Below are 12,132 nucleotides of genomic sequence, written 5' to 3' on the forward strand. Positions count from 1 at the left end.
TCTAGCAGGGATAAGGAGGTGATTATTCCCTTGTATAAGGCAATGGTCAGGCCACACCTAGAGTACTGTATACAGGTCTAGAGGCCTCATTACAAGAAGGATATAGAGCTGCTGGAACGAGTACAGAGAAGGGCAACAAGATTAGTGAATGGAACAAAGGGTTGCTCTTAAGAAGAAAGGCTTAAGTTTTGCAAATTGCAGTGTCTGGAGACTAGGCACCGATGAGGCGATCTGATAGAGGTGTATAAAGCCTTGAATGGTTTCAGCATGCTGAATTCTGATGGGATTCTTCCACTTGCTCAGAATAATCACCTGAGAGGGCATAAATTCAAATTGAGGAAAGAGATATGTACGATAGATGTGCAGATATTTGCCTTTAGCCAGCGGGTAGTTGGTTGGTGGAACAGATTTCCATCCCTTGTTGTGGAAGTTGATATCTTAAACAAACATTTGGAGTGACTGGATGTGTGAAATATGAAGGGATTTTTTTGGGTTTTTTTGGCTAATGCTGCATAAGCTCTCTTTATTACATCATATGCCTCAAATAATGCTAATATACACGATCCAGCAGCTCTACATCCTTCATAGATTTAGGCCTCCAAACGTGTATGCACTAATCAAGGTGTAGCGTGACCATTGCCTTATACTAAGGAGGTAATTACCTCCTTATCACTGCTAGCAAAATTCCTGTATATAATTGATATAACTCATGTGACCTCCAATTAGCCTGTCTTCTCTGCTCAGAGAACTTTATTCTCACTGTGCATTCAGCACTAGATCATTTTCATTTTCCAGCATCCTGAGTTTAGAGGCAAACAGTAGGTACATTACTCAGGGATTTCATTGTCATTTGCTCATTGTTCTTTGCATTTGTCAATGTTAAACCTCAATTGCCATTTCTCAGCCCAACTGTAGAATGTTTCTAACTTACTCTCATTAACGACCTTGCCAACCCTGCGTATCATCTGCTGTCTTAGACATTAAGCCTGATATAACTTCAGCAATACCATTACTAAATACAGAAAACGATGGGACCACCTCCGGATCCTGGGAGATGACACTGATAACAGCAGTGCACAAAATGTGGGTCCATTGATAACAACTCTCTGTCTTCCCCTCTCAACCTTCCCTTTATTCACAGCAGAAACTTGTCTTTAATGCCACACTGCTTCGATTTGTACAGGAGTGTATTATGTGCAACAGCATTAAAAGCTTTCTTGAAATTGAAGTGTAAATAAATTTTTTCATTTGGTTCCTTTGTTAGTATCCATCATAGTATCCAATCAAATTGGTTAGACAAGATTATCCCATGGCATACTTTTCCTGTGACTGAAGTATAACTGCATTCCTGTCTAGATGGTCCTCCTTTACTTCTTTAACCTCCATTATTTCCCCTGGAATAGAAATTCAGATAACAGATCGATGATCTCTCGGCTAAAGTGAAGAAAGCCTGCACGAGAAGCATGCAAAAGTTCGATGAAATTTACCAGTAAAAGTACTTTGCAGTAACAGCATTTGTATTGTTGCTCACTCGGTAAAGAGGCGGTGGGTGTTATCGGTCTGGAGTAGAAGTTGAATATCATGGGAGCTTGAAACCCTCCCGAAGTGTGTGTGTGTGGGGGGGGGTAACCTGATCCTTTTTCTTTAGAATCACTAATTGGATCACGAATAGAGTCATATTGGAAGTTCTGGCCTTGTAAAAAATGTCCGTAACGTAGTTTCACCAGTAAACTTTTTTGAAAATTGACGTGCTTCTCGTGTTAGCTTCCTTTGCCTTTTTTTTTTTTTTTTTTTTTCCTTAATAAACAATTTATCAACTAGTGCACTAGTGATTCTAAAGAAAAAAGGTCAGGTTACCCCCTCCACTTCAGGAAGGTTTCAATCTCCAATGGGATTCAATTTCTACTCCTGACTGATAGCACCCACCGCCTGTTTACCGAGCGAGCAACAATACAAATGCCATTACAGCAAAGTACTTTTACCGGTACATTTCATTGAACTTTTGCGTGCTTCTCGTGCAGGCTTTCTTTATCTTCGCCAGTTACTCATGTCAATCAGACATGGTGTCACACAAATATAAAGAATGCAGAATGGAATTTGGGGAGTACAGTAAGGATAAGAAGGAAGTAGGGTTATGCTATTAGTTAAGTAACAAATAAAATCTAAGGAAAGGAAGTGCAGCCAGTTGACATTGTGGACAGTGCAGCATTCAGTCAGTTTGGTATAACATAAGCACTGAGAAAGCAACATTAAGAGTAGGAGTGTGTTATAGGCCTGACGACTGATCAGTATGATGAGCAACTGTACAGAGAAATAAAGTCAACTAGTAAATCAGATTGTTTTCTAATGATGAGGGGGGGGGATATTAATTTTCCAGATATTGACTGAGACTTATGAGTTGCTCACTTGCACACTAGCAAGGCTATTGTGGATTTATTGGATGATTGTTTTCTACAGCAGCATGTCGGGGAGGAAACCAGAGGGGGTAATATTCTTGATCTGATGTTAGTTGTGATTCTTCATGTGTTAAGAATCTGCAGATAAAAGAACTGCTAGGTGGTAGTGATCATAGTGTGCTAATGTTGGATTTACTCAAAGAATTAATTAACTTCCAGAGTTTGTTTTTTGGGAAAGGGTTTTTTTTCTTGTAAAGGTGACTTCGTTGCTCTCGGGCAGTTTTTAAATTTTATACGGTGGGACCAACAGATGATGTTACCAACAACAAATTCTAAATGGGAAATATTCAATGAATTAATCTTGGAAGCTACTAGGATTTTCATACCAACTAAGAAATATTATTCAAGGTTTAGTTCCTAAATGGAAATCAGATGAACTAATGAGACATGTGACAGAGAAAAAGAGTGAATGAGATACATATAAATTAACAGGTGACACAGAATCCTATGGTAGATATAAGCAGGTATGTCATCAAATCACAAAAGAGGTTAGGCAGGCAAAGGCATTTACGAGAAATCTTTGGCAAAGTATACAAAGAAAAAGAGCAAAGAGTTCTTTACTTATGAAAACTCTAGAAGGAAGGAGACATATCAGATTGGTCCACTTGATATCGATGGTTCAACTGTTGATGGCCCTGTTCATGTAACTAAAGTTTACACATGAGTAATTATTGAGGAAGGGGAATGCCAGAATTGTAATAAACTCTGGCAGTGAGCTAAATGATTTTATAATAACTGAGAGCAAGGTGGAGCAGAATTTGTTGAAAATAAAAATTAGAAAGAAAGGCACCTAGGGTGGATGGGATCTGTCCAGTTTTATTAACGGAGGCAGCAAATGAAGTAAGCAGACCCTTAGCCTTAATTCTGAGAGATTCCTTGGACTGGGGGATGTACCCATTGACTGGAGATGTGCAAATGTGACCCAATTCGCAAAGGAGGATTGAACGGTGACACAACTAATTACAGTCCTCTTAGTTTAACTTCTGTTTCCAGAAAATTAATCGAGGCACTGGTTAAAGAAGATCTAGAGGATCATCTAGACAAGATTTCAGTTATAGTTCAGACAAAGCATGGGTTTGTTAAAAGGAAATCTAATCTTATCAATTTGATTGGATACTATGATGTGGTCACAAAGGAATTGGGTGCAAAGAATAATTTTGATATCATATAGTTGGATCTTAGAAAGGCTTTTGATACTGTTGCATATGGAACACTACTGTACAAATTAGAGCAGTGTGAGAGTAATGGCAAGTTTCTGCTATGGATAAAAGGATGATTGAGTGGGAGAAGATAGAGATTGATAATCAATGGACACTGCTCTTTGTGGTCCAATGTTATTCGTGGATTCCTCCAGGGTTCAGTGTTAGGTATATTGTTGTTTTCTGTATTTATTAATGCTATTGATGAAGGTGTATCAGTCTTAATGTCTAAATTTGCAGACTATACCAAGGTTGGTATGGTTGTTAATGACAGCACACTACTGCAAAAGGATCTAGAAAAGTTAGGCAGATGGGCTGAGAAGTGGCAACTGAATTGCTGTGTATGGGCAGCAGTAAGCCCAGACTAATGTATGAATTGTGTGGTACTACACTCAGGTGGTAGAGATTAAAAAGGACCTGGGGTAATTTTCAATCAAATGTGAAGATATCTGAGCAGTGCAGACAGTCTGGAAGAGTAGCTCATGGTGTCTTCTCAATGATATACAGGAAATTTTCTAGCAGGGATAAGGAGGTGATTATCCCCTTGTATAAGACAATGTTCAGGCCACACCTTGAGTAATGTATACAGGTGTGGAGGCCTCATTTTAGGAATGGTGTAGATCTGCTGGAACGAGTACATAGAAGGGCAAATTTCAGTGTCTGGAGACTAGGCACCTGCGAAGTGACCTGGTTGAGGTTTATAAGGCGTTGAATGATTTGAGCAAGCTCAATGCTGAGGGGATTCTTCCTCTTGCCCAGATTAATCACCTGAGGGGACATTCATATGGGTATCACATAAAAAAAAACAAAAAAAAAACTATAACCCCAAGGGCTCACATCTGGTAAATATAGGCTTGACAAACCCAGGGTCCTGAGCTGGATATCATCATTCTTTTCTTTCCTGCTTTCTTTGTGATTTCCTTCTACTTCTCTCTCAGGGTAATGTGGGAATTTTTTTTTTTATTGCTGGTGCAGCATAAGCCTCAGGCTTCTTTGCACCATACAGCTGACAATAATAATAATTGTAACCATAGATGCCGCAGTTATGGAGCAAGCCTAGAAGAAGCACCCCATCCTATACATGGCCCACATCGATTTACCACAAAGCCTTCGACTCTGTGCCTCATAGCTGGCTAATAGAGATCCTGAAGGTCTACAATGTCAATCCGATAGTGACAAACTTCCTATTAGCATTAGCATTAGCATTAGTAGAGGCATTTGATGCAAGAAAGCAAGCTTATGCAGCATCAGCCAAAAAAAAAAAAGAAAAAAAAAACCCACTTCCACTTCCACTTCACCCTTCTGTTCGTTCAAAATACCTGTCCAGCTGAGCCTTAAACTTATTTAGGCTATCAACCTCCACCACAAGGGATGGAAGTCTGTTCCACCAACCAACCACCCGCTGGCTAAAGGCAAATTTCCGCACGTCTATCCTACATCTGTCTTTCCTCAATTTGAATTTATGCCCTCTCAGGAGATTTTTCTGAGCTAGAGGAAGAATCCCATCAGCATTGAGCATGCTTAAACCATTCAAGGCTTTATACACCTCTATCAGATCACCTCGCTGGTGCCTAGTCTCCAGACACTGTAATTTGCAAAACTTAAGCCTTTCTTCGTAAGAGCACCCCTTTTTCCATTCACTAATCTTGTTGCCCTTCTCTGTACTCGTTCCAGCAGCTCTACATCCTTCTTGAAATGAGGCCTCCAGACTTGTATACAGTACTCTAGGTGTGGCCTGACCATCGCCTTATACAATGGAATAATCACCTCCTTATCCCTGCTGGAAAAATTTCTGTATATCATTGATAATACTCCATGAGCTACTCTTGCAGCCCGTCTGCACTGCTCAGAGAACTTCATATCTGCCTGCACAACCACCCCCAAGTCCCTTTCATTCTCTACCACTGTCAGTGTAGTACCACAGAGTTGATACGTTGCTCTGGGGTTGCTGTGTAGTACTTTACATTTGTCAATGTTAAACTTCATTTGCCACCTCTCAGCCCATCTGCTCAACCTTTCCAGATCCTGTTGCAGCAGCATAGTGTCAGTGGTGTCCTTGACAACCCTGCCAACCTTTGTATCGTCTGCAAACTTGGACATTAAGCCCGATATACCATCATCAATATCATTTATAAATACAGAAAACAATAATGGACCCAACATTGAGCCTTGAGGGACTCCACTAATCACATCAGTCCACGATGAGCAGTGTCCATTGATCTTCCATAGCAGCAATTTGCCTCCAATGTCACACTGCCCCAATTTGTGTAGCAGTCTTCCATGTGCAACAGTATCAAAAGCCTTTCTAAGATCCAAGTATATAATATCAAAGTTATTCCCTGCATCCAGTTCTTTTGTGACTGCATCATAGTATCCAATCAAGTTGGTCAGGCAAGACTTCCCCTTAACAAAACCATGCTGTGTCTGAGCTATAACTGAAGTCTTGTCTAAATGATCCTGCAGTGCTTCTTTAACCAGTGCCTCCATTAATTTTCCTGGAACAGAAGTTAAGCTCACAGGTCTATAATTACTTGTGTCAGCCTTTGATCCTCCTTTGTGAATTGGGGTCACATTTGCACATTTCCAGTCTATGGGTACCTCCCCTGAGTCCAAGGAAGCTCTCATAATTATGGCTAAGGGTTTGCTTACTTCCTTTGCTGCCTCCTTTAATATAACTGGATAGATCCCATCCACCCCGTGTGCCTTTCTTGTGTTTATCTTCAACAGTTTCTCCTCCACTTTACTCCCAGTTATTTCAAGATTCTGTAGCTTACTGCTAGAGTTGAATACACCTCTGGCATTCCCCTCGCTGAATAACTCCTCATGTGTGAATGTTGATGCAAAATATTCATTTAGTTTGTTAGCTACCTGAGCAGGATCATCAACACTTGACCCATCAATATCAAGTGGACCAATCTGATTCATCCCCTTCCTTCTAGAGTTTACATAAGTAAAGAACTCTTTGCTGTTTTTCTTTGCATCCCTTGCCAAGGATTTCTCGTAATCTGCCTTCGCCTGCCTAACCTCCTTTGTAACTTGATTGCATATCAACTTGTATCTATCATAGGCTTCTGTGTCATGTGTTAATTTGTATGTATCCCATGCATTTTTCTTCTCTGCCACATGCCTCATTAGTTCATCTGACATCCATTTTGGCCTAAACCTTGAACAATATTTCTTAGTTGGTATGTAAAGCCTAGTAGCTTCCAAGATAAGTTCTTTGAATGCTTCCCATTTTGAATTTGCTGTTGGTAACATCATCAGTTGGTCCCACTGTATAGAATTTAAATACTGTCTCAGTCCATCGTAGTCGCCTTTACGGAAGCAATAACCCTTCCCTTTACCCCTAATGGTAGTTATCTCTTTGAGTAAATCCCACTTCAGCACACTGTGATCACTGCCACCTAGTGGTTCATTTATCTGCAGATTCTTAATGCATGAAGAATCACTGCTGATAATCAAATCAAGAATATTACTCCCTCTAGTTGCCTCCCGAACATGCTGATGTAGAAAACAATCATCCAATAAATCCACAAAAGCCCTGCTAGTGTGTGAGTAACCAGCCCCCAAATTCCAGTCAATATCTGGGAAATTAAAATCTCCCATTATAAGACACTCTGATTTACTGGCCCACTCTATTTCCCTGTACAGTTCCTTATTATACTCATCAGAGTCATTAGGCCTATAGCACACTCCTACTCTCAATTTTGATCTCCCAATGTTTATGTCACACCAAACTGACTCCACACTGCACTGTCCAGCGATGTCGACTGGCTTCACTTCCTTGGTTTTTATGTGTTTCTTAACTAATAGCATAACCCCTCCCCCCCTTCCTATCCTGTCTATCCTTCCTGTAGACGTTGTACTCCCCAAATTGCAGTTCTGCATCCCTTATATCTGTGTGACACCACGTCTCTGATATCCCAACAATATCTGCCTTCGATGTTTTGAGCAATACCTCAAATTCATCATATTTATTTACTAAACTCCTAGCATTGGTGTACACGCAAGTATACCTGCACCTGTTTCTATTCTTAGCTACCCTAACACAACCCATGTGTTTACTTGTACCGCAATGGCTCCCAGCAGTCTCTGAAATACCATGCATCTTGTTTTTCAGGCTTCTGCTCATTCTAATAGAAGCAGTGCAAGAATCTTTTTCACCTCTGCCAGTGGCTACTGTCAATCTATTGCTCTTTGTCTCCCCCCAAGCTAGCAGTTTTCCGACCCACCTAACACTGCCTCGATAGCATCAGCAAATATTCTTGCACCCTTTCTATTTAAGTGTATCCCATCCCTGTAGAAGCAATCTCTCCTGTTAACAAGTACAGTCCAGGCTGAAAAAAATTCTACCCCTTGAGCCTTGCGCAATATTTCCAGGGCCGAATTGATCGACAAGGCTCTCATCATATACTCCCTCCTATCGTGTCTGGGCAGAATTGCAGACACTTTCAAATTCAACCCTAATTCTCGGCTTTTGTTCAACAGTGACCTGTACTTGTTAAATAATTCTGCCATAATTCTATGCTTAACAGCAGCAAGTATGGATATAACCTCATAGAAGGAAGAAAAAATCTGCACACCCTCACCCACCTGATGTACATGGATTACATCGAGCTCTACGTGGCAACCAAGAAGCAACTCCAGCAACTACTCCGGATCACCGAAGAATTCAGCAATGATATTAGGATGGAATTTGGTCTAGACAAATTCAAGACTCATGGATTGCACCAGGGAAAATTAGTCAATCAAAACTTCCAGCTGTAGACTGGTAAAGAGATCGAAGCCATGTCAGAGGCAGAGGCCTACAAATACTTGGGTATGATGCAGGCTCAGCTGTTACAGCACAAGGAAATTAAGGCCTGCCTGACCGAAAAATACCATCAGAGACTCAGAAGCCTGCTGAAAGGAAGCTGAATGGAGGGAACACAGTTAAAGCCATAAACAACTATGTCCCAATGTTAAAATACTCCTTCGGGATCATAGATTGGACTAACACCGAGCTGGAGAATATCACGAGAAACACATTAACAATGATGACCAAGAGCCTCCAACACCACCCAAAATCTTCCGTGGAGAGACTGACATTTGCCCAGAAAGAAGGAGGAAGGGTCTGATAGACTTCATTGAGTAACAGAAGACAGTGATAGTTAACCTGAAGGATTACTTCCAGAAACACACAACAGCATTGCAGAAGGCCATAAGGAAGATCAACAACTGGTATACCCCACTTTATTTCTGACCCATACGTTGAACATATGGGTCAGAAATAAAGTATTTTTTGATGTACTATTGTAGGTTGGCGTAGTGTTTGTATTCTATCCTTAGCCTGCACCCTAATTTGGTTTATTGTCACAAGGGGCCAACCTCTGTTTAAGAATCTGCTGGGTAATATCTGTATTTGTGAGTCTAAAGCAGATTCCGTTGTTGAACATTTATAGGCATTTAGAAATTGATTAAAAATAATTTCTATCCCATATGTTGAACAGTGACGCAAACAGCTTAACATATTCTTTAAAGATACTGAATTTAAAACTGTGGCCAGACCATTTCAGAAATTACATGCTATACTGAACAATCGCTCAGTCCTTTCCCCTTTTGCAACACAACTCAGTGACCTGGTATACAACATTTCGTGCATCAATTGCGACTTGTCTTATCAGGGTTCGACGTGGTGTACGCTGGATGTGAGAGTAAAACAGCACACGTCCTAAGTCCATTCTTCTCGTTCAGCAGCGTCAGAATTGGCCTTTCATGCCATTAATGAAAACCATACATTTTTATTCAACAAGGTCAAAATACTTAAGTGTCCAACTTAATTATACTAGACTATTAATTGCAGAAACCATCAAAATTAAATTTCACGAGAATTCTATTAGCGTTTGCTGTCCATGTCTAATCTCCAATTCGTGATCATTTCCGTGCATGCACAAAGAAAAATAATCTCACTATTTTAAGATCCAGGCCCACACACACTCCATAATTTCCATTCCTGTGAACAAGACATATGGTCAAAAAGCCATGTCAGCTTCAGGAAGGAAAGCAGTTTTTGCAAAATTTACGTTGAACTTTTTAATTGTATTTAATTGATTGCTGTAATCATTTTGCATTAATTTTATATTCGTTTTAATTTCTGGAGAGTGTCATACAGAAGTGTTCTACATACCATATTGAGGTAAATTTTTCTTATTTTCTACAAATCTTTTAAATAATATATATATAGTTTATTGGTATTAATAAAGTGGAATAGATATTTTTAAGAATTTGCATCAGTTTTTAAATTAAAGTGAAGAAATTTAGTGTTAAACTTTTGTTAAGAGCCATAGTTAGCATTTCCATCATCTCTGGAAGACCCTCATTAATACAGTCAAAGCTTTATATAACGACCCCCCAGGAGAATGAGAAAATGGTTGTTATATTGATTGTTCATAAAGTTGCATTAGATTAATAAGAAAATGGCTGGGATCAACCACATTGGATGTTAACACGTGTGGGGCATTAAAAAGAGGGTCGCTATAAAGAACTTCTACTGTATAAAAATATCAGACTACCTCTGAATGAAAAGCATGGCTGTTGGTATATTGTTGGTTCAGAAGCCTAACACTTCATATCAGAATTATAGATTAAAGTTGGTGATAGGAATTCTATATTATTTTATTTGTCCAAAATTTCCTTGAATTGCTTTGTAAGATTTGTAAGGACATTTGTATTTAATTTTTTAAGCATTGTCTGACATATGTACACAAGGAAATGTTTTGATTAGAGTTATAAATATTTCTAGATACACGATGGCAAGAGCAGTGGTTCTGAAGTCAGTAGAAAATCGGACCGAATGTATGAAATGGAAACTCACCTGAAGGATGGTAATGAATGTTTGAGCAAATTTTGTAAGGAAACTATCTTTAATTACCTATTGAGAACTAGAGTATGAGTATATATGAAATTCTGAACACAAACTAGAATTTCATATCTTTACTGGTATTGGCCAGTATATCAATAATGAATAATGAGATCAAAATAAAATCAGTGGCTTGCATTAAGAATTTGCAGAATAACTGCATTTCTTAATAACATTTACAGATGCATTCTTCTGACCTCCAACAAGGTAAAATATCTTTTAATATAAATTAATAACATTATGGTAAAGTTTATACTCTATATAATAATAATAAATGATACTATTATCCCACGTGAAGTTATTAACAAAGTAGGCTTTATTAAACTCATATCTTTCTATACATTAAGATAATTTTCCTCCTAGTAATATTTATTCAGCCATTTGGAGAAGAGATATGCATGTTATGTGGTAATACATAACAAATACTAAAATACGTAACAGAAGCTTGTTTTACTGTGGTCAAACAAGCTTCTGTTTAAGCGTGGTCACACGCTATGTTTATCTAACATGACCACTTGGTACCATTCTTGATTCCATATGTAACGCATTTATGTATTCATAGCAGAGGAAAAGAGATACACAGTGTTGAAAGCATCTGTAAGTATTATTTTACTTTATCAAAAGAAGTGAGTGCAGTGAGCAGGGTGGTGAATCCCCCTAGTATTACATTAAATTACATTATTATTACATTAAATACTTCTACATTAAATTGTTAGCAAGTGAGGTTTCAAGTTTCTTAGCAAATCCCATCATTACACCATAAATGTTATGGGGGAATAGAACATTTAACAATTATGTAAAGTAAATTGATAGATAGTTAATCAAAAGTAGTTGCAACTCATAATCTTTAGTTTTTAGATTATAAGAAAATGTGATGTTCAGGAGCTATAAACTATAGTTGCAACTCATAATCTTTAGTTTTTAGATTATAAGATAAAATGATGTTCAGGAGCTAGAAACTATAGTCAAGATAAAAACACAAGATAAAATGGTAACCGTGAAAACTTTACATACCTACAGCTCTTTTACTTCCTACATCACCAATTCAATTATAACCACGCCTGCCTCATGTAGGGGCTTTATAAAGGATAAAAAGGTAAGATTACAGTGTGTGCCTGTCCAATGAATATGGAACACCCTGAGGGCAAAGGCCAAAAAAATGTCTGTGCAGGTTCTAGGCTATAGCTGTAAACCGGGACGTTTAAAAGCTGGTAGAATAAACTTGAACTGGAAATCTTACATAGGAAGCGTTATATCCTATTGGTTCCGACTGTGTCCTTTCTGTCTTTCCTCCTCTTCTTGGTAATGTGTGGTGAGCAGTATTCTCATGACTGAGGTTATAGTGAGCTATGGTCAATAACTGTTTCTTTGCTTCATTTTCTATTGTTCTTTTGAAGATCTTGAATTATAGAATTTCAAAATTTGAATCTTGTTTTCTGTTGATGGAAAGGTCCCTAAAAAGCCCAATAAAGAAAACCTCCATGAAGGTTCTTCGTTTTTAGTTTTGATCAGTGGAGAGTACTTTGTATTGCAAAATATTAGAGCTTCCTTTGAAACAGGAGTGGTCCCCATGGACTGA

The 12,132-nt window shown here is 38.7% G+C and overlaps 1 protein-coding gene across 3 annotated transcripts in view; it reads left to right on the forward strand.

The window, feature by feature from the left end:
- LOC150085722 (roundabout homolog 1-like) overlaps positions 1-12,132 on the forward strand; it is a 1,418,757-nt gene that overhangs the window by 1,105,440 nt on the left and 301,185 nt on the right. For all 3 annotated transcript variants that reach the window (XM_090374199.1, XM_090374201.1, XM_090374202.1), the window contains exon 20: positions 10,437-10,518. In XM_090374199.1, coding sequence (XP_090230325.1) covers positions 10,437-10,518 — 82 coding nt within the window. The remainder of the gene's footprint in view (positions 1-10,436; positions 10,519-12,132) is intronic.

Source organism: Mastigoproctus giganteus, chromosome 5 (assembly GCF_048544385.1).
Source record: "Mastigoproctus giganteus isolate SK-2022 chromosome 5, ASM4854438v1, whole genome shotgun sequence".
NCBI lineage: Eukaryota > Metazoa > Arthropoda > Arachnida > Uropygi > Thelyphonidae > Mastigoproctus > Mastigoproctus giganteus.